The following is a 24,663-nucleotide window of genomic DNA, read 5'->3' on the forward strand; positions in this document are numbered from 1 at the left end:
ACCGTGTTCCCCTGCAATTGGTCGTTTTCTCGAAATCAGTAAATTAATGATATCAACTTACTGATTCTTTGAGGCCAATCTTATTTGATAGAAAAAAATTGACATCATAATATGATTATTATGATCGTCGTAATATTATTATATTCACGTGTTTTTACCTCATAACAACCATAAAGCCATCTGTCAACATCCACTTTGAAGAGGAATATCTGACGGACGAGTATCGTTCGAGTATTAATTTTAGCACAAAATGAAAGAGTGCCCGATTCTCAGAAGGAAATAAACGCGCAACTCAAAATCAAGCAAATCGTCTGAGATTGGAGTCGGAATTCTGAAAATTTTCCAAAAGGATTTCAAATCAGATACAACAATCGTTTGTAGCATTTTATTTGGAATCAAATTTCAGTCTATTTAGCTGTTGGAATCTAAACTGATTGAAACAAATCCGGTGTTTGTTCATTTTTGCCTAATTATTTTCTGTGTGCACTCACGGATTCTTTTTCCGTTCGTGCGTCACAAAACCACTGGGCAGATCGGTTGTACCCACCTATAGTTACCCACTCCAGTTTGGTGTGGAAGAAGAAACAAAACAGTAGCCAAAGAGAAACGTCAAACTAGGAGCCAAATAGTTGAAAAGTGTATACGCGTTCATTTTTCAGTGAATTTTCATTTATAAATCGATTTTCATTATCCAAACGACATCGATCGGAACCGAAACAGTAGCAGACCACGACCGGTCCATCAGTGCCAGTGTTTCTAGATTGAAACGTGCATCAGCAAGATGGCCAACGCGGACACCATCCAAGTGAGCTCGCTTCCCCTTCCACCGGCCCAGTACATCAATCTATACACCGACGAAAACATCCGGAAAAATCGGGCCCCTAAGCCTCCGCTGCCGATTCAAGATGCCTACACGATGTTCGGTAATCCGTTCAGTAATGATGACAATATTATCCGACCGCTGGAGGCGCAAGGTTTCAAACGGCTGTACCCGCAGCATTTCGATAGACGGAAGGAACTTAAAAAGTTGAATCATTCACTATTGGTCAATTTTCTGGATCTGATTGATTTGTTGGTACACTATCCGGATAGTCCACGAAGAGCTGAAAAGGTACGAGTTAATAATAATCTTGATTTGAATGTCATTTTCACTATCTCCTGCCGCAGATTGAGGATCTTAGTCTGCTGTTCGTGCACATTCATCATTTGTTAAATGAATTCCGCCCGCATCAGGCACGGGAAACACTACGGGTTATGATGGAGCTGCAAAAGCGTCAGCGGATAGAAACCACACAGCGCTTTCAGAACCATCTGGAAAAGGTACGGGAAATGGTAAAAAATGCTTTCGCATCGTTGCCGGATCTCACCGAATCGGACCGGTTAGCTGGAACGGCTGAACCAATGGACACCGGTGACGATGATGACACAGCGAAAGGCCGTGGGGAAGGGTGCCACCCACTGGATCGTCTTATGTGCGAACTGGTAGATAATATGTAATAAGAGCATTATTGTCCTTATGTTCGGTAAAATTAAGTATAGTAATATACGTTTATTGATGCCCTTAGAGAAACACAGAAACATCTGGGTCTAGGTTTGTTTACTCACCAGGATTTTGTGCGGTTCCTATCGATCGTAACATTTCCCAATTTGTTATATTAAAAGCATCATTTTCAAAGTTTTTTTTTGTTTCAAATTATTGAGAAATTTTTTATTGTTCGAATGAAACATATGCTCTTTTGCCTTTGTCATACAGACAGCATATAATCATTGTGAAACCCTTGAACCGAGACCCGGAGGACGAAGTGTCACATACCATTCGATACAGTTCGTCGAGATCGAAATGTCTGTAAAAAAAATATGCTCTTTATTTTCTCGGACATGGTGGAACTGATTTTCACAAACTTGGATTTATATGAATGAAATTATCATAGAACGCTTTTGAATTTTATCCGGATAAGATTTTCAGTTCTGGAAATAGTCTGATAAGCAGAAAAAAATCAACTTCAAAAATTTGTTTCTAGTATTATTAGTAATACGAATAAAATTGTTCAGGTCTTCGGCTATGCCGGTGAGAAGTTGTTCAGAGAAGTGCGTGAGCCTCTAGGATGTGTTAAAAAATTGATTGTAGTATTTTATTTTTTATAAAAACACCTGGTTTTTCTAACATATATGTTTATGTATTTATATGTAGCTAAGTATTAAACATTCACATAGTATCTGAGTGTTACGCACTCTATCAATTTGATATATTGTTTGGATGTATCAGAGTTTAAATTCGGAAGATATCCTGTCAACCGGAAGTTATATTTTTAAATCAGTCTCGAGATGTGCTCGATTTGTTCAACATTTTGAATAGTTTTACTATATTAAAATTGTTTTTCATATCGAACGTACATGTAGAGATGCTCCAAAAAGATTTTTCCTGTTGTATAGTAAAATAATGAAAATGGATATTTTCTACCGTTTCATAGAGTTCGTCTACTTTCTATTCTGTTGATAACTTCTTAATTTGCTTACAAAATATTCGTGTAGAATGGAAGACAATATTTTAATTCTTCTAACAGTATCAGTTATGCAACGAACATTTCTGTATAAAATGTTTAAAACGACGTATGTAACATTGAGAGATTCTCTTTGTTTACTTCCTCTTTCGATTATTGCGAAATATTCCTGCTTTTTTCGGTAATTTCTCCAGAGCAGATTAAAAGATGATAGCTTTAGTTATTATTATCGGTAAATAATTAGAGAGAAGGATTGCTAAGAGTTCCGTAATAATCAAAAGAGAAAGTAAACAAAGAGAATCTCTCATTGTTACATACGTCGTTTTGAACATTTTATACAGATTTGTTTAATAACGCAGATATAGTCGAAAAAGAAAGTAAACAAAGATAATCTTTCAATTGCTTTCAAGTCCTTTTGAAATGTTTAAGTCGATTTACGAAGTTGAAAAAAATCGTTTAAGGTCTATTTACACCTTTCCGGTCCGGTTCAGTCCCGTGCACAAACGGCAATATTCTTTCACACGTTTCAATGCGTTTATTCACACTTGTCCGGTACCATTTCGTGTCGGCGACGTCCGGTGCTGTACAAAATCGATAGGTGACATTAGATGACGCGCGGAATTTCAGTAAAAGCTAACACACTGTTCGAAATCTCGGCAAACGGATTTGCTGATTTCGGTATATTTGTTGTTTACGGACAAGTTCAGCAACATATTATGCCAAACTTTGGTAATAAAATGCGCTTTACCGAGATATCAGAACTTTACAATAACGAATTTCGGCAATGAGCATGTGGATTACGGAACAATCAGTAAAATTTCGTGTTGCCGATCTAATTCGGCATTTCATTATGACGAGCTCGAAAATCGGTTTTAAGCGTGTACTTAAGCCGCTAAGCAGACGTAAAGTTACGGCTAATGAACTGCTCTGCGCTGACGAGTCTAACACGAAACGTAAAGAAAAGTAGAAACGGTTGTTAATTACTGAAATCAGTCAATCTTGAAATTGGCATCATGACATACGCGCGCCCTCTACAAGTCAAATTTATCGGTGGGTCGTAAATTGTTCGAGTGTGGGTGACAGTGCTGTCAACTGTTTTTTGTAAAAATCTGTATTTGGCGGAAAAATCTATCTGTACAATATCTTTCTCGAAAAATCAATCATCGATTTAGGGCGGAAATGATTTTGCGATAAAAAAAAAAAAGGTCGCTCGACCTGCTTTACCCCTATGGAATCCAACACAAAAACTGAAAATCGGTATTTATCTGTATGAAAATTGAAATATCGGTATTTTGAGAGAGCATATCTGTATTCCTGTATCGAGTCCAAAAATCGGTATAAATACCGAGAAATCGGTATAGTTGGCAGCGCTGGTGGGTGAATCATACGAAATGTCAAAACGTTACGAACGTTCGGTACATGATCAAAACAACACGTTTTGTGGATCTGAAAGCACGTTGTTTATTAACTAATATTATTATTTATCATTGAAAATGATCGTGAATTGAATTTAAATGCAGCACACGAGAATCAATAAACGTTCGGCGGTGAAAACCTTGTCGGATAAAATCCACGAGCAGTTGGCCGCCACAACAACCGGGCACGACGATGATTCGGACAACGAAGAAACGCAGCCTCGATTTAGTGAATTCGACGAAAATGACGACTTTCTGGAAAAGGCAGCCAGCGGTGGACTGAGTGATTTTCGGAAGCAAAACGTTAAATCTTTGGATGCTGTCGATCGGAAGTATCAAGGGCAGGTGTCTTCCCGCCAGGATGTGTTTAGCAGTGACACCGATGACGAAGAAAGTGCTGACAGTGAAAATGGCCAGCAGCAGCCGGGTGCGTTTGTGAAGTTGAGACCTTCCCAGGTAGATTCGGAGGACGATAAATACAATTCAGAAGAAGACGATGGGTCCGATTATTTGGACGTGGCAAGTGATCAAGGCGAGAGTAATGAAGATGAAGAGGAAGACGATGACGATGATGAGGAGGAAGATGAAGAGGATTTCACTCTGGGAGAGTTTCTAGGTCAAGGTGATAGAGAAGATCAAACACTAATTCAGGAGGAAAATCGACAGGAAAAAGTTCAAAAGGGCATCTGTGTTCAAAATCAACTTAAAATGTGGGAACGCCTGTTGGAAATTCGTATCAAAATGCAATCAAGTTTAATAACTGCCAATTCGCTTCCCCATGAAGATAAGTACAACAGATTTCGAGAGAATCCCCAGTTCCTAGAAGCTTCCAACCGGGTAGTTCGAACTGTCGAATCCACTTTAAATGCCCTACTTGAACTTCAAGAATTTCAAACGCAACGATTCTCGGAGACAAAAGACCTACTAAAATCGGGAACAAAACGAAAATTGAAAGACCGTGGAAATGATGAGGAATCTAAAAGTCAGCGGTTAAACCACTATGAGTCGTCAATAAACGCCAACTATGCAAACTACAAACCGTATAGAAACGACGTAATTCAGAAGTGGCACGATCGAACTAAAGCCTCTAGTAACACTAAAAATGCTCATCAGTCCTTTGACATAATCCAAAAAATCGAAAACAGTATGCTGGCGAAAGGTGACCTGATACGGAAATCCCAGCTTTACAGGGGTGGTTACGAACTATTTGAAAAGCCTGATGTACAGTCCAGTGGATCTCCGGGAACTGCTGTTGATGCCGAAGACACACCGGAACCGATTTATGATGAAGAAATTTTCGACGATTCTGATTTCTATCATGCTCTGCTGCGTGAACTGATTGAATATAAATCCAATACCGTGGAAAACCCACAGGAAATTAATGCCAAGCTGGCAGAATTGCAAAAACTCAGAAGCAAAATGAAGAAACAGGTCGATACGAGAGCTTCCAAGGGAAGAAAAATTAGGTAAGGTTGAAAGGAGAAACATAATTGCTGACTAATGTTTGCTGTGCTTTTTGTAGATACGTAGTTCATAAGAAAATGGTTAATTTCACTGCCCCGGAAGACAACCACGAATGGACCGATGAAGCAAAGGACGAATTGTTCAGCTCGTTGTTTGGTGCTACTTTGGCAGAATGATCGAGCCTTGTGTTAAAATATATAATAAAACTATTCTTCTATTCTAAAACAAATATACTTTGGTTTTATTCACATTATTTGGTTCTTTGTTTCGAATCAGCCGAAGTTTTTGGTCTTGTTAAGGCATAGAGAAAAACAGATTGGAAAAAGACTGACGAATGAAACGACGATTTGCGAAAAAGTTACCGCATACTCCCGTTGAACGATTGATTGGACGTTCATTGGACCAATGATCCAACGTATTTAACCAATGAAGAACCACCGTTGAACGTTGAAGTTTTTCTAAGAGAAAAACCCTATACGTTAGATCGCGGGTTTGAGTCTCGGCTCTGCGATAACTTCGCAAATTTTCATTTCACTATTTCATTAGTCAGTTCTTTTCCAATCTGTTTTTCTCGTCAGATACCGAAAAAAAAACAAAATCTTGCCGAAAATTAGTAATTAATTTTGCATTTATTCAATTTTTTTATCACTGTGATAATGATTCTCATCCGGTTGTATAAAGGCAACCATTTCGCCTTGGACTAAACTAACGAAGAACCGACCAATGGAAATAGTGGCACCCATCGATGGGTTGTCGTTACCGGTTTTCGCACTCCACCTTAACCGTTGCCAGCTTTGATCATTCCAGAAACCCCTGCTAGGTTTAGGCGCAATATAAATAATCGTAATGTTCTCATTGGCGTACGATCCGATATTGTAGATCTCTAAACTTTCCACATCGGTGTAAGTCCCTCGCAACCATCGAATCATGGCATCGAACGGAAACTGAAGTATGGTTCGCCTTACGGTCATTAGTACGTATGAAATACAGTAAATGGAGAAACGAAGCTAAAAGTAGAAATGCGTTCAATCCATCAATCGTCTACTGGTTTTAATCTGGTTCCGATACCCACCGTTGCAAAAACTGCGTAGTACACAAGAATCGTTGGCAGCAGGAAAAGAAGTACGGCGAATGTCATTGTAGCAAGGAAAAGCTGCCGACTCATGTATTCGTGCGATTCGACACGGTCCCGAAGAATATTTTTCTTCTTGCCTAGAACGATGCGACACAGCGCCCGAATTCCTCCAAGCTCGATTCGATACAATCTGAAACCAACACTTGATTGATAAGCCGAAATAAAATAGAAAGGGTGCCGATTAAACTCTACTTACACCGCAGCATAGATGTAGAAACAATGTGCGTGTAGGCTAATTAGTATGATTAGGTCCGAAAGCATTGCCAGTTGGAATGATAATCCCAACAGTCCCAACACTGACAACGGTAGAAAGAGAAAGCGTATCGCCGGGGAAACGATGATCAAAAATGTCCACCAGAGGTCCACGTGGTAGAGAAAACAGCTGAGAAAGAAGTTATTCAGCGGAGCATTCAATTTGAGTCCGATTGGACTGCCGCGAAGGGTAGTCAGCAAATTTCGCAAGTAATTCACAACCAGCTGTAATAATTTCGGACTAGAATTTTTCATTGGAACATTGGAAACACGCTAATTTACCTCAGCATACTCCATAAACTGAATACCCGGATTTCCGAAGTAAAGCACCAGCGAAAGCACGGCCACACCAAATCCTATATCAAATAATAATGCCCACTTAGCTCTGAAAATTATAAAATAATTCGTAATTAAATCCTCAATCAAATCAAGTTGAATTTACCCATTGAACCCCCGGCTTCTAATACTGTTCGTCCACTCGGAAAAGTGATAGAACAGGGCGGTTTTCCTGAAAACTATCCTCAGAATCACCAACAATGGGTGCAAAAGCAACGCTGCCCAGCCCATCAGTGGACTGCCAGCCGCGTAGCCCAACAAGTCCTTCAGTGCCGAGTTCCGTTGGGGTTTCGATGATTTGATCAACTGTGCCAGATGCAACAAATCATTTCCGTCCTCATCCAGCTGCAGTTGATTTTCAGCCAGGTTGCTAAATCCCCGCTCATCGTATACGATTAGCACCTTGTTCAGTGTTTCGATGGTAACACCTTTCACCTTTGTCGTTACGTGCTTGATGCGGCCCCGATCGGAGATCGCCAGGCGTAGAAAATTTTCCTCCTGCAGCAGTATGTCCCGATTGAAGTCGGCCGGGTCGGCTTGCTGTAACCGCCGGTAGTCCGATTCACTACATATTTCACCAATCAAGTAAGTACCTGGTAGAAGTTTGTTGTCTAAAACGGCGAAACGGATTTCATCACGCTGCACTTCGATAACACCGAACAACTGGCAGAAGGTACAGTGTTCTACCAGTTTTGAAGAAAGGTAGATTTTTACATTCATTTTAAAGCTAATAAGTCTTGTAAAGCATAATTGAATTGGATTTTACTTTGGCAGAGTTGTACCGAGCTTTGAATATTATTATTTATTTTGTGCAGTTGTTTATATAGTTGACAGTGTGGATCAAAATTATATGGCCAGTCATATTCAACATAAAACCAGCGCGGTGGCAAGGATAGGGCGCTCCAGCAAGTGCTATCGTAGCCAACATCTGGGGCATTTGGTGGGCAATCAGAGCGCTCAGAGTCTGGTAAACAAACATTCGAGCATTTTAAATCGAGTAAAATCTTAATTTCATTATCGTAGTGATGATAATCTGATCGATAATTTGCAGGAAAGTGCGGTAAAGGGTACTGAATAAACAAGTAGTTTGTAATATCCAATTTTTGTTAGCCATTCTTCTTCATTTTTTTTGTTTTTTGCAGAATGATGCTGGCCACAGTTTCATGACGTCATAGCAGGAGGCTGCATAAAACGAAAGCAGCTATCAGTGAACGGGCTTCAGTAAAATTCTGAAGGGTGCTTTGCCACGCACACCTTCTGAAAATTACCACAAAGTTTACAAATTTATTCTAAGTTTGACTCATAGAGAGCGTGCAACGTAGTCGATGGAGAAAATTTTACAAATCTTGGTTCATTTTGTAAAGGGCCATATGAGCAAGTGACAGTTTCGTTTTGTATACTATCTCTTTCGAGTATTGTGACGCGAATGTAAAAATTTTCGAAAAAATTACATGGTTTCGGGTTTTATTTTATACACAGAGTTGAGTGGTCAACATGGAGACCGCTTAGTAATTAATAGAAGAGAAAATACACAAAGCGTCACTTGCACTAACGTCCATTTGAAAAATCAACCGAGAAATCAGCCCTTCTAAGGTCTGTGAAAGTTTACAAAAGAGCATTGAGAATTATCAGACCATCGGAAGTGAAAATAATCAATTTGGTGAACCGTTTGCAGTGCAAACTTCGCACCAAACGAGTGCATATAAAACCAACATTCAGCTGCTTTGCGTACGAGTACAATGCACCGAATAGTGTCAATATCGAAGAAAATTCATCAATTTGGCCCTTCTGTAGGCCAGAAATAATTTCCGGTTGGCATTATGAAAATTCGAAATGAAATAATCGACATAAAAATCTGGATCTGGAAGCTGTAAACGTAAATCCAAGACGCTTAAAATGTAGAACCGTTTCAAAACGGTTCTTCCAATCTTGTATGGCAAGAATCCGACAGAAAAGAACCGTTAATAATCGCTAGGCGAAATTCTCTGCCGGAAACGGTTGTTGCATTGTTGCCAGACTTTTGCCGGAATTCTGGCAGAATTCCGGCGAAAATGGCTGGCAGACATAGCCAGCCGTTAGGGGGGAAATCTGCCCGCCGCGTACAAGTGGGTAGTGGTCCTTGTGTGTGTGTGCTTCTGTCACGATTCACTCATTCGTGAAATCCCTCATTTTCTTAATTTTATAGTTAGTTCTTGTTTTGAGATGCACGTGGCGCTAGCAATGTTGAAAATATATTCAAGTTGTCTGTCTGCTCTTATCACAGATGCGATCAGATGTGTTTTTTTTCATTTGTACGCAAGGAAAACAATAATAAATAGATACTTCATGTAGTTTTTAGTGCTGGAAATATACGTTAAAATGCTTAAAAATTGCTTTTTCTTGCTCATGATCACGAGCATACTAATAGTGGAGACGGCTCAAATTACCAAGGACAAGGACAACCCATCGATTAATCAGCCAAACGATTTCAACCCACTGGGGCCGCTGGTTAAGTGTTCCTTCCTGCCGCTGGAATTCATGGACTGCGACGAACCGGTCGATCACAAGGGGAACCGTACGGCCAAAGAGGAACTAGGACATGGATGTGTGAAATTCGGTGGTGTGTACTACGATGACGTCGAAACAACCAGAGTCAAGTGCGTCGTGTTCGACAATATTGAATGTGCCGAACCGCGGGAATTCATGCGAGACGGATTTCCCTGTGTCAAGTACACGGATCACTACTTCGTGACGACGCTGCTGTACAGTATACTGTTGGGTTTCCTGGGTATGGATCGGTTCTGTCTGGGCCAAACCGGCACAGCCGTCGGGAAGCTACTGACGCTGGGAGGTGTCGGAATCTGGTGGATTGTTGACATCGTGCTGCTAATAACGAACAATCTGCTGCCGGAGGATGGAAGCAACTGGAACACCAAGGTTTAGCGAATGTTTCCAGCAGTCTAATTTGCAGATGGTCGCAATTGCCTGAACTTTTGCCACAATTTTCGATCCGAATGTGTTGTGTTTTGTTAGTAACTAAATTAGGGAAAATTTTGAGCGGCAGTGGATTGCACGCTTCAAAGTTTAGAAATTTAAGGCAAATAGGGAATCGTGATATTAAAATTTCCTATTGTCACATTAGTTCAGTTTGTTTTTATTACAAAAAATAAATGTCAGATTTTATAATAAACTCTGCTATTTCCCATACTATTCAATATTATTCCAATTTTGTTTTTGTTCGTCAACGCTCATTACGCTGTATATACAACTCTGTGGACTGGGATAGCAACACTGAGTAGTTATCTAAACATCTAAATTCTATTACTAAAAATATTTTTTTTCATGGAAAGCATAGTGCTGATCAGTGGTTCATATGTAAATAAATATTCAGCTATCAAAACGAGCTTTGTCACTGGATTCTAACCGGCGAGTGCTATCGATTTAAACGTAATCTTAAGAGGTAAAAGCTTTAAAGTGCATAAAAAACAAAATGCAAAAAAATATATATACTGAAATGTGTAAACTAAAGAAAATGGAAATGCTAAATTAATGTTTACTTCGGGTGTAAAGAAAATAAATTCGAGTACGTCAAGTGGACCTGCTATGTGGTCTTTGAAACAATCTAAATTATTAGAACGCAATAGTTCTACGTAACAAAAATAAGGACCGTGTGGGTTGTCATTTTACAATTAAATTTGTACTTAGGAGATAGGTTGAAAGCAGAAAGAAAGAAATGGTTTCAAACTTACTTCTAACATCGTGAACTTTTTGCCTAATGTAATCATTCTCTAAAAAAAAAAAAGTTACTCTTATCGAGCAAAATACGATGACAACATTGAGACACGCGCTAAGAAAGTGTGTAAACTAACAATCACCTTCCCCTAGGATCGATTCATATCCCGATTCGCCTAAGGAAAATATGCTTCTAGAACAACACGGGTCCCGATCGGTGACGGCTGGAATCATCACGGCTTCATTCGTCACTAAATCTACGGATAACAGCTCATCTATGTCCTCGTTCAATGGCTTGTGTGGCGCTGTAGGTTTAACGGGAATTTCCTGCACCATCGGTTGATCCTTGGAAGTTTCATCCGTTGACAGTCCATACGCACATTGGCGCATGCCACGACGGAACGCTATCCGTTTGCGTACCGTTTCTTCACTGTTAATGTCCGGATAGATCCGTCTAATTTTATCCAGGAATTCATGATTCGTTTCCTCATCGTCCTGTAGTCTGCAGATTCCGGTCAATTTATTACTTTGTTCTGATATCACATCGTCCGTATCAGACACAAGCCTCTTTCGTTTTGTCCCCCGGGATGATTTACTCTTCTGTTTGGCCGGTTTGCTAGCCGGTTTGTTATCACAGGGAATCTTCTCACCCAAACAGTCTACCTCCTGATGATGCCGCTTTCTACTCAGCAAACGCAGCTCGATATCCTCTTTCTCGGTTAGGCGGTTGGAGTCTTTATTCCGGGTGAACACGTGTACGTTGTTGGTATTGGCAAGCATCAACATGGACAGGAAGTACCGTGCCGTAAAATCTTCCTGTTTGTTTTGCATCACCTTAGCAAAGCTGATGGTTGGCGTTGGATTTACCGGATCTACGGGACCAAACGACTCGATGATTTCCGTTCCATAGGCATGGATATCGAAATGATTGCGCTTCTCCGACTGAATCAAAATCGGTTTCAGCTTCCGATGCCAGCTGTTCACTTTTTCGATCATTTCTTTCGCTTCGGTCACACTTTGGATGTATTTTTTATTCGGGATGACCGTAACCTCCTGTATTGACACTTCAACTTCTGTAGTTCTATTTTCAGGTTTGTTCTGAACTTGCTCGCTAACAACGATGGGACATTCTTGCGGAACCGACGTTGGTTCCGGTGTGCTTTCCTTCGAGCGGCTCCCTCGGCGATCACTCTGGTCGTCTGAAATTCCGGAGTCACGTGATAACGTACGATTCGGTGTCGTTGGTTGCGATACCGACGGCGACTTTTCCGCTTTCTCTTTAGGCAAAACAGTTTTCACTTTTTCCACCGAACGTTTCGTCGAACTCGTCGCCTCCGGTGGTGCGATTTCCGTTTCCTGTGAACTAACAATCCCAGTAAGTGCTGGTGGAGCCTCCGAAACAGTGAACCGTTCCGATGGGAAGACATTTTCACGGTCGTCGTCGATGTCGAATCCGTAGAAATCACTTTCCGGGGTTGATGCGCGTGAATAATTGGAACGCTGTCCGTCGCTGACCGGAGTCGAGCTGGGTAAGTACATGTCAAACGATTCGGCAAGCACTTCATCATCGGCGGCCAGGTCATCGAAACCGTGGAAATCTGTAAAATAAATAGTTTTTTTTAAATCATCGGAAGATGAATGCACTGCATGGAAAGGTTTGGTATATTTGGCATAACATTGTTCTACATTAAAGTTAATTGGTGCAGCATAATTATTTTTCAATTGTCATTACTTCAATAACCTTTGCTGATTGCAGTACATTAAAACGCCTTACTCTTCACTATACGGTAAAAAAAATACAAATCTAGTCGCGTAACCTTTATCTGTCATAATTTTGAACGCTTATAACTCAGTCATTTGTTGATGGACTTCAATAATTTAACTACCAATCGAATCGAAAACATTTAACTGGAACACAACGTTGTTTAAGTATTTCAATAGTATACCCATTGAAAAATCGGTTTGAATTGACCTATGGTTTTCATAAGCCAATCAAAGCTTGCCATAATGATGACATCCTTTCGACCGTACGAACAATCGAACAAAAGGGGTGTCTATAAATATATGACCCGACCATTTTTTCCACAGTCAGCTTCGTACTGTGAGCGAGGCCAGTTGTTTGGTTAGTGAGTGGATGACAAAACTGAAAATTATGTGATGCCGATTTCCTGTCTGCTCCACACCGTGTTCGCTTGAGTATATTTAGTATCAGTCAGCTGTTGATGTTGATTCTCCGGTATTATCGTATCAACGAACGCTCTCTATCAACTCTTCATACGATTCAATCAGTGCCATCAAAGTAAGATGGATATCTTCGCAGCAACAAAAACCCGGCATGGTTTATTTAATATAGAACGGGCACCGCTGCGAGAGCGAATTTCTCTCGATGACCCGTCTGAGAAACAAAGGTTAGCACGCTACTGTGGGGATTCTTTCTGAAACAACAAACGCCGCCTATTTTAACTATGTGCATATAACCTTTTTATAAGTTGTGTCTATGAAAATGTATGTGAATGCTCCACACCTATTGCAACCTAGTATGAGAATCATCAAGTAGAATCATCGATTCGATTTTCTGCGATAATTGTCAACTTGCGATTCTCTCTTGGTAAATTTCACACAGCACCAATCATTATCAGACTGTAATTTTTTTAAGGGCCGTGAAAAACTCAGAGTATGAAGTGGAGCGAAGAAATATAGAAGAATTCTCGCGCGGTTCATGCATTGAGAGATACGAGTTTTTGTAGCATCTTCTACCGGATTGAAAATGTTGTATACAATATAAATAAATATCGAGCAGCTTCTGTCAAATTATCGGCAATCACCAACACTGGTCACATCATTGCCCAGGAGGCGTGAAAGGATTCAATCCATTCCAACTCAACCAACCAGTTCTTTGACCAGAATTAGTGTCCTCCAAATTTCCTATGATTGTGTCGAGATAAGATCTGATTGCCTTGACAATTAACCATAGGAGGATTGAAGAACACACATACCATTAACTTATTATTGGCAGTGCCAGAGGGTGGAAAAAGAATCAATCCTCCGGTGGATTTCCCTGGGATATTTCATGTGGCCGCGACTCGCCCAAAACCACTTTCAAGCCAGTATACATTGCATTCTGGTCACCAAAAGCATCGTGAAACACTTTCCACTCAACTCAACTAGTCAAGATCCCACCACATGAATCGACCGTGGACACTGCGCCAGTGGGTTCACCGGGGATGTTCCCTGCTGCCCCATATCACCAAAAGCTGCGCCCGAATTTTAAGTTTACCCGCGTCGACTACGAGAATCCTTTCCCAATATTTAATACTTCGTTTTTCCACACTCTACCCTACTATCTTATAAACCAGGAGTTCTCAAAGTGGTCGATATAGACCCCTTGGGGTCGATATCCTTTTTGGAAGGGTCGACGTTAACGAAAACTGACTATGGGGGTCGACGAGGTCTAGAAATCGACCCCCTATTGTTTGATATAAGTTATTTGAAATATTTACGCTAAAAAGGTTGATGAAACTACCCTGGGTCAGTTTCAGTTTTCTCGAGCGAAAACGACATAAGTAAACATTGTGAATTATTATTTGTAGTCTTCATTTGTTTGACGAATAAATAAATAATTAAATTACAATCGATCGAGAACAATTATGGCAGATAAGGTACGAATGTGGTTTTTCGGATAAACTGACGCGATTGATCAAAGTGACAATGGATAGAGTGGTGAGTTACGTCCCAGTATCTGTACGTACGCTCTTGAGTCACTTCGAATCTCGGAGAGGGCTACGGCAAGGTGATGGACTCTCGTGTATCTTGTTCAATATTGCTTTGGAAGGTGTAATTCGAGCAGCGAGTATCCACACGAGTGGTACGATCGATCTTCCGAAAGGCCGTACAGCTTTTCGGCTTTAATGACGACGTTTATATTGTGACACGTAACCTTGAGAAGATGATGGAAACATACATCGGACTGAAAACCGAAGAACAAAATACATGAGAGAAAGAGGCTCTAGAGAAGAAACACTATGCCTCCAACCGATATCGAAGTGGCTGACGAGTTCGTGTATTTGGGCTAACTGGTGACCATCGATACTGATACCAATAGAGAAATTCAGAGGCGTTTTCTGGCAGAAAATCGTGCGTACTTTGGACTCCGTAGAAAACCCTATTAGCAGCTGCAACCCGCCTTTTTACCTCGCGGCTAGCATTATTTATCGCATGTTTCTAGTGTCCAATGTCGTACCAGCTATCTTGACACTTGATTTCAATCTATCGAACGTCGCACGAATCAGTCCAGTTAGCTTTGTCGGAAAGCCATGTTCCAACATGATCTGCCACAATTCGTTTCGTTTCACTGAGTTGTACACCGCTTTGAAATCTACAAACAGATGATGAGTCCGCAAGTTATACTCCCGAAACTTATCGAGAATTTGTCGCAAGGTAAACATCTCGTTCCATCGTTGAATGTCCTTCTCGAAAACCGCATCGGTATTCGCCGACAAACGAACTTGATTCACAACCCTGTAAAAGCTTTGAAATGAGCCTAAACTTGTTGAAATTGGATAACCGTCTCCGAGAAAATTGACCGAAAAAAAACCTTCGAAAGGCAACCGAATGGTATATAACACCAGGAGTTTCCTGATCTCCGATCGAAATCCGATAAGAAGACAAGAATCACACAATAAAACTGTCAATTTACCTTTTTTGATGGTACGCATGCACTAAACATTTCACGTGGTTCAGTAACGCCTATCTTGCAGCAAAAAGCTAAGACAGTGCTTACAGTCATCGATATATGATTCTTTAGAATAGATGCCAATGAATGTCTGATAACTCACCTCAAAAAAAGATTGATTGATAAACTCAAAACTCTTACCTTCCGGTTCCGGCGTGGTAGGTCGATTGACCCAATCCATATTTTTCGGTGCCCGCGGGCTCAAACTGTAAACGGCTAACGTGATTTTTTCCTTCTTTCGGATACTGGTTTTCCGTACCAACTAAAAAATCGGAAAGCGAAAAATATATAAATGATTGAATCTGTTCTCAAGCCCTAACGCTGCAAAAAAAAACTTACATCGGTTTTCATCTTCCGGTACTCAACGGGCAGTGAAAAGAGCAGGTGCTTTTTCAGCTGAAGTTCGGGAATTTTGAGTATGTTCAAGGTGACCAGAGCCGGCTTGATCGTGATTGTCCGCATCGGTACACTTTTCGGTATGACGGATCCAGAGCCAAAGAACGGTGACTTCGATGGTTCCGGTGTTTTCGGGAGCGAACCGATGCAATCACTCAGCTTATCCAGGGAGGTCGTCCGTGACAAATCCCGCGATGACTGCTTTCCCGGCGAGTCTCGATCCGGACCGATGCCTTCGTCTTCGTAGCTTAGTCGCGATTGACTGGTCGGTTGTACTACTGCTGGACGGGGATCCACCGTGGATTCCGGTTGATTTTCAAGTGCCATCAGTTCCGGTTCCGGTGAATGTTCTTTGAAATTATCTATCGAGTTTTGGCGATTGCTTTCGTTCAATGATGGTTTTTGCGGTTCTATCACCAAAGCGTCACTATTTGGATTTTGAGTGGACAACTCGTGCTCAGGTTCCACAGCAGAATCGTTGTTTTCCGGTGACTCAGTTATTTTCTCTGAAACTCTAGATGGTTGTTGAGATGATTCGACAGATGTTTGAGCTGTGAGATAAGCTGAGCTATCAGATTCGGTAAGCGCAGTGGTTGAATCTTTAGTAGATTGTACAAGGGAGGTTGGTTGATCGAACGAAGTTTCTTGTTCAGTAGTTGGGGTATCATCCAAATATTCGCCGCCATCGTCAAACGCACCGGAATCCTGCTCCTCAGTTGTACTTTCAAGAGACATATTATTTTGCTCGATTCTCGTAGAACACAGAGCACTGGAAAACGATACTTCTGGTGTAGGCGATTTGGGTGACGAACATTTCGAGGATGTTGTGCGACTTTTTTGGGAAACTTTTTCATTGACCTTCACAGCAAACTTGCTTTTCAACAAATCTAGAATAGGATCTCCTTGATAATTGCTTATCTTAGCTTGATGCAACTCATTGTCAAAATCGGAAGTATCGTTCATTTGGATGCGGTATTTATTTTTCAAATAGTCGGGCGGAATATACATTTTGAACTCGCGCGGCATAAGCGGAAAAACCTTCTCCGGCGCCGGTATTCCACTACGCTTGCAGCGTTCCCGTTCACACTCTTGCTGTTCGAACAAATAATCGATTACATCGCACCGTTGGAAGAATCGCTTCAGATCGTGCTCCGGAGTTAACGATCCGGTTCGAACATCGATGAAGTTTAAGTAGATCTGATAATCGTACCGAGTTCCTATGGTTTCACCGGATTCCAAATCTAGAATCTGATTTTTTCGGGCCGCCTTATGACTGGACATGATGGGCGGAATGTTGGCTTCGTCTCGCAACCGGTGCAAAATCTCCTGTCTTCGCTGTTTAGTCGGCATTGTTCGGAGTTCGTGACATAACTCCTGCATCTGTTGAAACTTGTTTCTCTGGTCGACCCTGATCGGTTCTACACGTGCTACCAATGAACCGATCGGAACCGTTTTTTTATCGTTAAAAGTGAAATCCAGATCACTGAAACAATCCGACAGAGATTGTGGCTGAAAGCGAGTCGTTCGCCTTCTACCCGTTGGTTTTACCGGTTTATCCTGCTCCTCACTCGTTTTGCTATCGTCTCTTCCTTTCTGATCCTGATCCATATGCAGAATAATGTCTTCCAAATAATCAACCTTTCTACCGTAAATCTGTGCCGCACTCACAATCAGCATGGCAGCTTCCGGAAAATTGGTTCTCCCTTGACTAAGACTTTCGTATCGGTTGAGCCACTTCTGAAGATCGAAATCGGAACAGCGATCAATTTTCTCCGAAACCTGAAAAACAGAACACCCATCGTTTCGAGCGAACAATGTGTAGTTTGGGGTGAAACTCACTTCCATAAGCATAAGCGCTATTTCCTCGCGGCTGAGATTCTGATGCTCGCGTGGATCTTCTTTTCGGGAGCTCTTGGGAGTCCTGCTCGGATGCCAGTTGCTGACCGCCGACGGTAAGCGTTTCTTCCTGGGGGACCCCATTTCCCCCTCTCCAAAGACATTGTATCCATCAACATTTTGCTGATCACATTCCTTCAAGCGCCGTAGTTCCAATATATTTAATTTTCTGCAAAAATATCATCATTTCAATGCAACTTGTTTTAAAATTACGCAATCTTAGCATATATGCTAGATTATTTCCAAATCGGGCCCTATACATGAACTTTCTCTGATGGGGACCAGAGATGATTTCGTTGAGTGAAATAGGAACACTTGATTGGATTCTCCTGCCATAATGAACACATGCCAGTAATCATTGCTTACCTCTTCATATTTCCCGTACATTTGCGCACCGTTCTAGGATAAATACGTTCAATTCCGCCCCATTTTTATGCGATAATTTTCGGCCCAATGTTTACCAATAATGGGGGCCATGCACTCACGCAAGTAAAACAAATCTAATCTCCATTTTTGTTTTTCCACAGCTCGCGTTGGAAAATGAGGGGAAGTAAGTGTGGAGCAAGAATTTGTCAAAATGATGTCCGATGATGTGGCACAACCCTGTGAGCTTCGGCACTATTGCACTCTCATCGGAACATACTTGAATATTAAGTAGAAAATAACAAGCTATAGATTTTATCAAGTTTTTCTTTATATGTAAAATTTTAATATAGTATTTTGCTAACGCCGCCTGTAAAAAATCACTTTGAAGAGAAATCCGGTTCACGCTGAGACTTATTTATTATTATTCGTCTGGTGTTAAAAATAATACCCCATTTGCGAGAATCCGCCTGCAGTACCTCTTCAAAGTGAATATTGGCTTATTGCCGTTATAAAAAAAAGAAAGCTACTTTTAGAGAAGTCCCCAACGTGTGAGCATATTGTTTCGCAATAGTGCGACTAAATTTTGTGTATATCTCAATTTTTCTCGTTCTGGAGTGAGTGTTGCGAAGTCGCGGCGTCACTTTATTAGACGTTATAAACGAGAATCATAAAAATAATCGAAAATAAAACTAGAATTGATCTATAACCTAAATTAATGAAAGTGAACAATACAGTGGAAAAATTAACAATCTAAAATTAAAGACAAAATAAATTTACGACAGCTCCAAATTACTAACTCTAACTCTTAATATCATATCATATACAATGGTGTGGTATTTTTCAAAATAATTTTCTTCGATTCTTAAAGGAATAACCGGAATCGCTTTGTTTGGCCGTCTACTGATAATGACATCACGATTGGAGCAGTTTTGATGTTAATTTAGATTATTTTCTAAAGTAAATTTCTATATGAAAAAATCAAAAATGAGAAAATTTTGATAAAATTGCGGCATGTAAATTGTAACTTTGCTTGCTAAGATTTTGGACATAAGGAACAATATTCGTCGGAACTGCAGAAAGTCGGAATCCCCATTTTGTCAAAATACTTGAATTGAAAACACATAAACTATTGACCTTTTAACGACAGTTCAACATTTGAATCACGCTGTCGTTCAAACGATGATAGTTTTGAATGAAGCTGTCAAAAGGCATAGGAATGCTTATTTTCCAGCAAAAGTGGAAAAAACTTACTCACGAGGCTCGTTTTCTTCTATTCATTAGCTCACCTCACCTCATGATTGGAACACACTAGCTTTTTTTTAAATTTTCGTAATTTATTTGGTTGCTTCGCACGAACTTTCAAGTGTAGATAATTACCTAAAAATTGAGTTGCTTACACTTCTATTAATGAACTTCGAAAAATGCTTAAGCCGAAAAAGTCCCTTTGATCCGAGCTTTTGGTAAGTTGGGCAGTAAATGCTACTTTTGAATTTTAGTATTTCTCTTCCTACAAAGTTCAAATATTTGACTCTGAGAAAATATTTTACACGGACGGATCACGAATCAAAGAAAAAAGGGTTTGGTATATTCAACAATAATGTTTCGGCTTCATTTATGCTACAAGAACCTGCATCTGTTTATATAGCAGAGTTAGCAGCAGTTCATCATAGTTTGAGTGTAACCGTCACACTATCTCGAAACCATTATTTTCTCTTCACAGATAGCCTGAGTGCAATTGAAGCCATTCGCTCAAACGCTTCTGGCAAAAATGAACCGTTTGTCTTGGGCAAAATAAAACAATACCTGAACGACATTTTGAATAATAATTGTCAAATCACAATAGTTTGGGTCCCGGCTCATTTCTCCATTCCAGGCAATGAAAGAGCCAATATTTCATCCTAATGTGGTGCCAGCTGGCAAGCTTCTTGGGATAAAGATGATCTGGGTCAGTGGATGCACTCAATTATTCCTAAAATATCGACAAAGGCATGGTTCAGGGGACTGGAAGAGAGTAGGGATTTCATTCATGTGATGTCCAGACTTATGTCCAATCACTACACGTTAGATGCACATCTCCTTCGAATTGGACTTTCCGAGACTAATCATTGTGCTTGTGGCGAAGGTTATCGCGATATTGATCATGTCGTTTGGACATGCGTGGAGTATCGTGATGTCATTTCATTAAGTCCATTGAAGTTCCAATTTAAATTATATTTTATGTTAGACTTTTTTCTCTTCCATGAGTTCAACCAAAAGTCAGCTATAGTATATTGAATAAAAGTGATGAACTAATACAAACCAAAATAAAATAGTTATAAGATCATGTACAAAATAAATGTATTTTATTTAATGTAATTTATAATAGCAAATCGCTTGATAAAAACAGTGTTTAGATTAACTAATGAATACCAACATACTAATATGATATTCGAAATGTATTAGGTTTAAAGTACTATGTATTATGGATGCCACGGCGAAGAAATACTTATGTATATTGCCTATGGAATAAACGAATTTATAAAAAAAGATCAAATATCATTACAAAATTTTCCTACAAAGTTGAAATATCATTACCAAGTCGGTCATTGAAAACGACATTACTGGTCCTCGTGTAGGGTCCCTAATTGAGTATAATGGTCTTCATTTCTATACGCCGGTAAGCTTGAATGACTAGTGTATTTAATTCAGGTATCGGTATTAATTTAATGATTCATAGATATTGATTTAATGATTCACATTATGAGCTGTTGATTTTTTTGTTGATTCAACAATATATTGAATCGTTGGAAATGAAAAACATTTTGTCAAGATACAATAAAATGTGTTGTAACCCATATATCTAATTGTAAATCAATTGTTTATGCTGTAAAATCAATGGTTTATTTTTTTACGGGTAGTTATTGGATTTATTTGGAATTTGTGAAACTTTGATGATTTTTTCTCTGTGTGTAACAATATTGTTTGTGTATCTTTTTGGTACAGTGTTACAAATATGTCAAACTTTGTCAGACTGTTGCAAAAAATAATCACAATTTGCACGATAGACGGATCATAGGAAATTCATACAATTCTTATATTAATAGTTAACTAGATTTTTTTCTCTTGAAAACCATGGCTGATCCAGAAGAGGTAAACGGGTTGGATGAAGCTGGCGATAAGAAGCAGAAAAAAGCCTCGAAACATGATAGTGGTGCGGCGGATCTTGAACGAGTTACCGACTATGCCGAGGAAAAGGAAATCACGTCCAAGGAGATCACGAATGTAAGCATACCTAACCTAATTTAATAACCGGAGACCCAAGAAGGAACACTAACGGCGGACGTTTGTTTTTTTTTTCAGGCGGCCAATATGTTTGAGGAAAAACGAAATAGGGAAAATGAGGAAAAGCTGGCCAAAGAACGAGAGCTGCAAAAAGTACACGTGAAAAAAGAAGACATAGAGCTGATCGTAAGTGGTGGACTGTCGAATTGGGACGAAGTTAAATATTGTTGATAATTTTAGATAAAAGAAATGGAGATTAGTCGATCGAAAGCGGAGCAAACTTTGCGAGTGCATCGAGGAGATGTCGTGGCCGCGTTGGAGGCACTGACGAACTAATCAACTAAACATTACAGTGCGGTGTGGTTTGCGTGCGATGAAGCAATCAACACTTGAAACTGTTTATTTATTAAGTGGAATAGATTTTGCACCTGAACAATACGTTTTGTTAAAGCGGTTAACTGTACCAGCAATAGATCAGTAGGGAATTTGACCAAAGCGCTGGAATTATCTGTCGGAAACGTGGTAAAAATGAGAAAACCCAATGTTTTGTTTTGATTTAGCGTTTGGATGAACTTTCAACGGATAGCGGTGTGTTTTATAACTGCATTTTTTTAGTGTAATTCCTCGGACTTCAATACATGCTCGATACATAGAGAAATTAAACAACCCAAAAGCCAGTTGAATTTATCCAATTCGATCCGTTATATTTAAGTTAAATGACAGTAGAAGACATCGAGAGACCGCAATTTATGAAGCAAATGTCGTTAGACATTAGATGAGAATGTGTGATCATTGCGTCCAAAAACAGTCTGTACAGTCTTAAATGTGTATTGTCTTGTGCTCATCACTCTTGCTTAGATTAATATCCAACCTTTCAGTAACTTTCGGTTCACAGTCTTCTGTATTTTCGTAAGCTCTGTTCTCAATCCCTGGTCCATTGTTTCCTCCTGGTGAAACGACCGTGGTTTCGATTTTTGGTTCCTCGCCAATTATGGCAATTCTCGATTCCGGATGGCTCGGTTCAACCGAGTATGGCGGTGGGAAATCGACAAGTGAAGTTACGTCTCCGTCATACGCCGGTGGAGGACCTCCCGGTAAGCGCACCGATGGTGAAGTTGGACGGATACTGGCAGGGCTCGGATTGTTTCGCCTTGACTGATTTTCTTCTCTTTGGTGGAATTCGTAATTGTGACGAGTTTCATACTTTGGCGGACGATCGCGCAACCTGCGCAGCACCCGTATTTGAATAGAAGACAGAGAAACCCGGCTCAAGCTAGGGCGATTGAGTTCACTTGCAAGTCTCCGTTGGTTGTTATTTCTGTTCAATTTAAAATGGTTTATAGATATAGATATTCCTGGTAAATCAGAACAGCTCCTTGAAGCCTGTGCTTACCTGGCTCTCGTTCGTATAGTTTTGTACAAAAGCGTAGCTAATGCTGAAACACCAATTATCATAACAGTGGCTAGTGCCACTTGAGCTGCCGTTAAATAAAATAAGGAATCTTGAGTGCTGTGGAAAAACAATACCAAGCTGAAAAGATTTCATTGCAAACAATAATAATAGAGAACCAACACTTACAGGCATTCACCGTTTGCATCTTTCCAGCAATGCTGACATCGACCTGCATAGCATACCGTACCACCAAAACAACATGATATACATGCATGACCCTCACTGGGACATAGGTAACAACGGCCGGCCTCTTCGTTGTACTCAAATTCTGGCCTACACTCACATGTCCTGTTGGCAACGCATTCTTGTGTAGATTGATTACAAGAGATCTCACCGCATGGTATCTTATCAAAGTGCTCCCAATCGAACGGGTCATCGTAGGTATCTATAACAGTAAAGTTTTAGCAAAAGATGAGTGAGTTCAATAGATGAAGTTTCCGTTTCGAGTTCACCCCACCATCTGATGTGACAACCAAAGCCATCACCAACACCCAATGCAGACAACAGGATATCACAACTTTACACTGCATAGCTCACCGATGCATACTGGCAATTGTTACGGAGTGGACAAATATCTATTTTGCACTAGAATTTGCCGTATATTTGCGATAGGTGATTAGGACCATTAATAACTATGGCCAGCAACTCATAAAGATAAGATTTACTTCTTATCGTGCAACGCAAATTCAAACGTTAGACGTTTTCGATTTTTGGGTAATTAATCAATTTCCGTGAGTGTCGAAAAAGTGCTAGTCGCCATTCCTGGCTGCAACAGTCTAAAGTCAGTTAGAAAACCGTGACACGTTAGCGAGTACAGTGGCACATCGCGAACTAATTCTGTCAGCCACCCAACCCAAGATGAGTTCCCAAAGCAGGGAACTAGATAACAATCCTTATCAATAGAGTGAGTTCGGTTGCTTGTCGAAAAGTCCAACTATTCGCTGACTACTGATAAGATAAAGCAAAGTATACGAACATGACTTTCTATGTGGTTCGCGCCGTTTACCTTTCGTATCAGAAATCACTTATTGAATGTTTATTTTTTTTTAAATTATTGGGAATATACCTTCGGTTAGAACAAAGCGGTTGAAAAAGTTACACACTGAAAACACGTGAGTAACATACCTTTTCCCTACTTTTGCGTCTGTGCTTATCTTTCGAAGAAACCCAAACAGACCAAAACAGTAGATTACAAACATGAATACTAGTAGTATTCATGCATTTGGCTGCTGTTTTGTGTATGAGACGTTGGTCTCGCAAACCAGATATCGTATGTTGGATTCCGGTCTAGAAGGATTTCGACTTGCAGGGAAAGTCACCTTCTCTGGAAATGTTGATGTTTTCCAATATAATGTTACGAAACATTATGAAAAAAAGAACAAATCTATCAAACAGCATAGTCAATGGCTTTTATGCAGAAAAAAAGTATCGTGTCATAACGTATATAACTCAGAAATTGATAACCCATATCACGCTCTGTAACTTTTATGAACAGTACAAAATATCTTGCGCAAAACAGTTTCGAATAACACAATCAGATTGAATAAAAGTAACGCTTCGTGACGCCTTTAACGCTTCGTAGCACGTATGGTCCCAAGCGTTGACTTGATAAAAAGATTTGTAGCCCCTTTAACTTTTAACAAAAATTTAACTAGAAAACATGTAATAGTTCACAATGTACAGCTCAGGAGGACCTACTAACAAAAAATTGTGATGATTCTGGTTCACAAATAAAGTAACATGTG

General features: G+C 40.1%; 7 protein-coding genes across 7 annotated transcripts; 4 read left to right on the plus strand and 3 right to left on the minus strand.

Moving 5' to 3' along the window:
• Window positions 1–592: 592 nt before the first annotated feature.
• LOC131440067 (mediator of RNA polymerase II transcription subunit 7) lies at window positions 593–1,675 on the plus strand. The gene is made up of 2 exons (XM_058611160.1): window positions 593–1,111; window positions 1,168–1,675. Exons 1-2 carry the CDS (start codon window positions 782–784, stop codon window positions 1,495–1,497), a joined length of 660 nt encoding a protein of 219 aa, XP_058467143.1. The 5' UTR covers window positions 593–781; the 3' UTR covers window positions 1,498–1,675.
• A 2,238-nt stretch (window positions 1,676–3,913) lies between these two features.
• LOC131440066 (protein Aatf-like) lies at window positions 3,914–5,589 on the plus strand. The gene is made up of 2 exons (XM_058611159.1): window positions 3,914–5,382; window positions 5,439–5,589. The coding sequence occupies exons 1-2, from the start codon at window positions 4,016–4,018 to the stop codon at window positions 5,554–5,556; spliced, it is 1,485 nt and encodes a 494-aa protein (XP_058467142.1). The 5' UTR covers window positions 3,914–4,015; the 3' UTR covers window positions 5,557–5,589.
• A 35-nt stretch (window positions 5,590–5,624) lies between these two features.
• On the minus strand, window positions 5,625–7,925 carry LOC131440068 (uncharacterized). The gene is made up of 5 exons (XM_058611161.1): window positions 7,210–7,925; window positions 7,050–7,152; window positions 6,712–6,992; window positions 6,453–6,645; window positions 5,625–6,387 (listed from the first exon to the last, which is right to left on the minus strand). The coding sequence occupies exons 1-5, from the start codon at window positions 7,821–7,823 to the stop codon at window positions 6,010–6,012; spliced, it is 1,569 nt and encodes a 522-aa protein (XP_058467144.1). The 5' UTR covers window positions 7,824–7,925; the 3' UTR covers window positions 5,625–6,009.
• A 1,454-nt stretch (window positions 7,926–9,379) lies between these two features.
• LOC131440061 (TM2 domain-containing protein CG11103-like) lies at window positions 9,380–10,272 on the plus strand. Its single transcript, XM_058611153.1, has one exon. The coding sequence runs from the start codon at window positions 9,462–9,464 to the stop codon at window positions 10,023–10,025; it is 564 nt and encodes a 187-aa protein (XP_058467136.1). The 5' UTR covers window positions 9,380–9,461; the 3' UTR covers window positions 10,026–10,272.
• Window positions 10,221–18,354, minus strand: LOC131440059 (uncharacterized). The gene is made up of 5 exons (XM_058611152.1): window positions 18,205–18,354; window positions 17,782–18,007; window positions 15,886–17,721; window positions 15,688–15,808; window positions 10,221–12,412 (listed from the first exon to the last, which is right to left on the minus strand). The coding sequence occupies exons 1-5, from the start codon at window positions 18,210–18,212 to the stop codon at window positions 10,947–10,949; spliced, it is 3,657 nt and encodes a 1,218-aa protein (XP_058467135.1). The 5' UTR covers window positions 18,213–18,354; the 3' UTR covers window positions 10,221–10,946.
• Window positions 18,355–21,195: 2,841 nt separating this feature from the next.
• LOC131440065 (huntingtin-interacting protein K-like) lies at window positions 21,196–21,901 on the plus strand. The gene is made up of 3 exons (XM_058611158.1): window positions 21,196–21,465; window positions 21,544–21,651; window positions 21,706–21,901. The coding sequence occupies exons 1-3, from the start codon at window positions 21,316–21,318 to the stop codon at window positions 21,799–21,801; spliced, it is 354 nt and encodes a 117-aa protein (XP_058467141.1). The 5' UTR covers window positions 21,196–21,315; the 3' UTR covers window positions 21,802–21,901.
• A 242-nt stretch (window positions 21,902–22,143) lies between these two features.
• On the minus strand, window positions 22,144–23,814 carry LOC131440064 (uncharacterized). The gene is made up of 4 exons (XM_058611157.1): window positions 23,376–23,814; window positions 23,045–23,303; window positions 22,859–22,975; window positions 22,144–22,783 (listed from the first exon to the last, which is right to left on the minus strand). The coding sequence occupies exons 1-4, from the start codon at window positions 23,446–23,448 to the stop codon at window positions 22,285–22,287; spliced, it is 948 nt and encodes a 315-aa protein (XP_058467140.1). The 5' UTR covers window positions 23,449–23,814; the 3' UTR covers window positions 22,144–22,284.
• Between the last annotated feature and the right edge of the window lie 849 nt (window positions 23,815–24,663).

Source organism: Malaya genurostris, unplaced genomic scaffold, assembly GCF_030247185.1.
Source record: "Malaya genurostris strain Urasoe2022 unplaced genomic scaffold, Malgen_1.1 HiC_scaffold_61, whole genome shotgun sequence".
Classification (NCBI taxonomy): Eukaryota; Metazoa; Arthropoda; class Insecta; order Diptera; family Culicidae; genus Malaya; species Malaya genurostris.

Excerpts from the sequence above, each read along its gene's own strand:
- LOC131440067 (XM_058611160.1), top strand. The coding sequence starts at position 782 with ATGGCCAACGCGGACACCATCCAAGTGAGCTCGCTTCCCCTTCCACCG. Across the intron at positions 1,112-1,167 it reads GTCCACGAAGAGCTGAAAAG|ATTGAGGATCTTAGTCTGCT; the intron begins GTACGAGTTAAT and ends CTCCTGCCGCAG.
- LOC131440066 (XM_058611159.1), top strand. The coding sequence starts at position 4,016 with ATGCAGCACACGAGAATCAATAAACGTTCGGCGGTGAAAACCTTGTCG. Across the intron at positions 5,383-5,438 it reads TCCAAGGGAAGAAAAATTAG|ATACGTAGTTCATAAGAAAA; the intron begins GTAAGGTTGAAA and ends TGCTTTTTGTAG.
- LOC131440068 (XM_058611161.1), bottom strand. The coding sequence starts at position 7,823 with ATGAATGTAAAAATCTACCTTTCTTCAAAACTGGTAGAACACTGTACC. Across the intron at positions 6,993-7,049 it reads AGTTTATGGAGTATGCTGAG|CTGGTTGTGAATTACTTGCG; the intron begins GTAAATTAGCGT and ends AAATTATTACAG. Across the intron at positions 6,388-6,452 it reads ACTACGCAGTTTTTGCAACG|CTTCGTTTCTCCATTTACTG; the intron begins GTGGGTATCGGA and ends TTCTACTTTTAG.
- LOC131440061 (XM_058611153.1), top strand. The coding sequence starts at position 9,462 with ATGCTTAAAAATTGCTTTTTCTTGCTCATGATCACGAGCATACTAATA.
- LOC131440059 (XM_058611152.1), bottom strand. Across the intron at positions 15,809-15,885 it reads ACCGGAAGATGAAAACCGAT|TTGGTACGGAAAACCAGTAT; the intron begins GTAAGTTTTTTT and ends CCGATTTTTTAG. Across the intron at positions 12,413-15,687 it reads TACCACGCCGGAACCGGAAG|ATTTCCACGGTTTCGATGAC; the intron begins GTAAGAGTTTTG and ends TTTATTTTACAG.
- LOC131440065 (XM_058611158.1), top strand. The coding sequence starts at position 21,316 with ATGGCTGATCCAGAAGAGGTAAACGGGTTGGATGAAGCTGGCGATAAG. Across the intron at positions 21,466-21,543 it reads CGTCCAAGGAGATCACGAAT|GCGGCCAATATGTTTGAGGA; the intron begins GTAAGCATACCT and ends TTTTTTTTTCAG. Across the intron at positions 21,652-21,705 it reads AAGAAGACATAGAGCTGATC|ATAAAAGAAATGGAGATTAG; the intron begins GTAAGTGGTGGA and ends TGATAATTTTAG.
- LOC131440064 (XM_058611157.1), bottom strand. The coding sequence starts at position 23,448 with ATGCAGTGTAAAGTTGTGATATCCTGTTGTCTGCATTGGGTGTTGGTG. Across the intron at positions 23,304-23,375 it reads TTTGGTTGTCACATCAGATG|ATACCTACGATGACCCGTTC; the intron begins GTGGGGTGAACT and ends TTACTGTTATAG. Across the intron at positions 22,976-23,044 it reads GATGCAAACGGTGAATGCCT|CACTCAAGATTCCTTATTTT; the intron begins GTAAGTGTTGGT and ends GTTTTTCCACAG.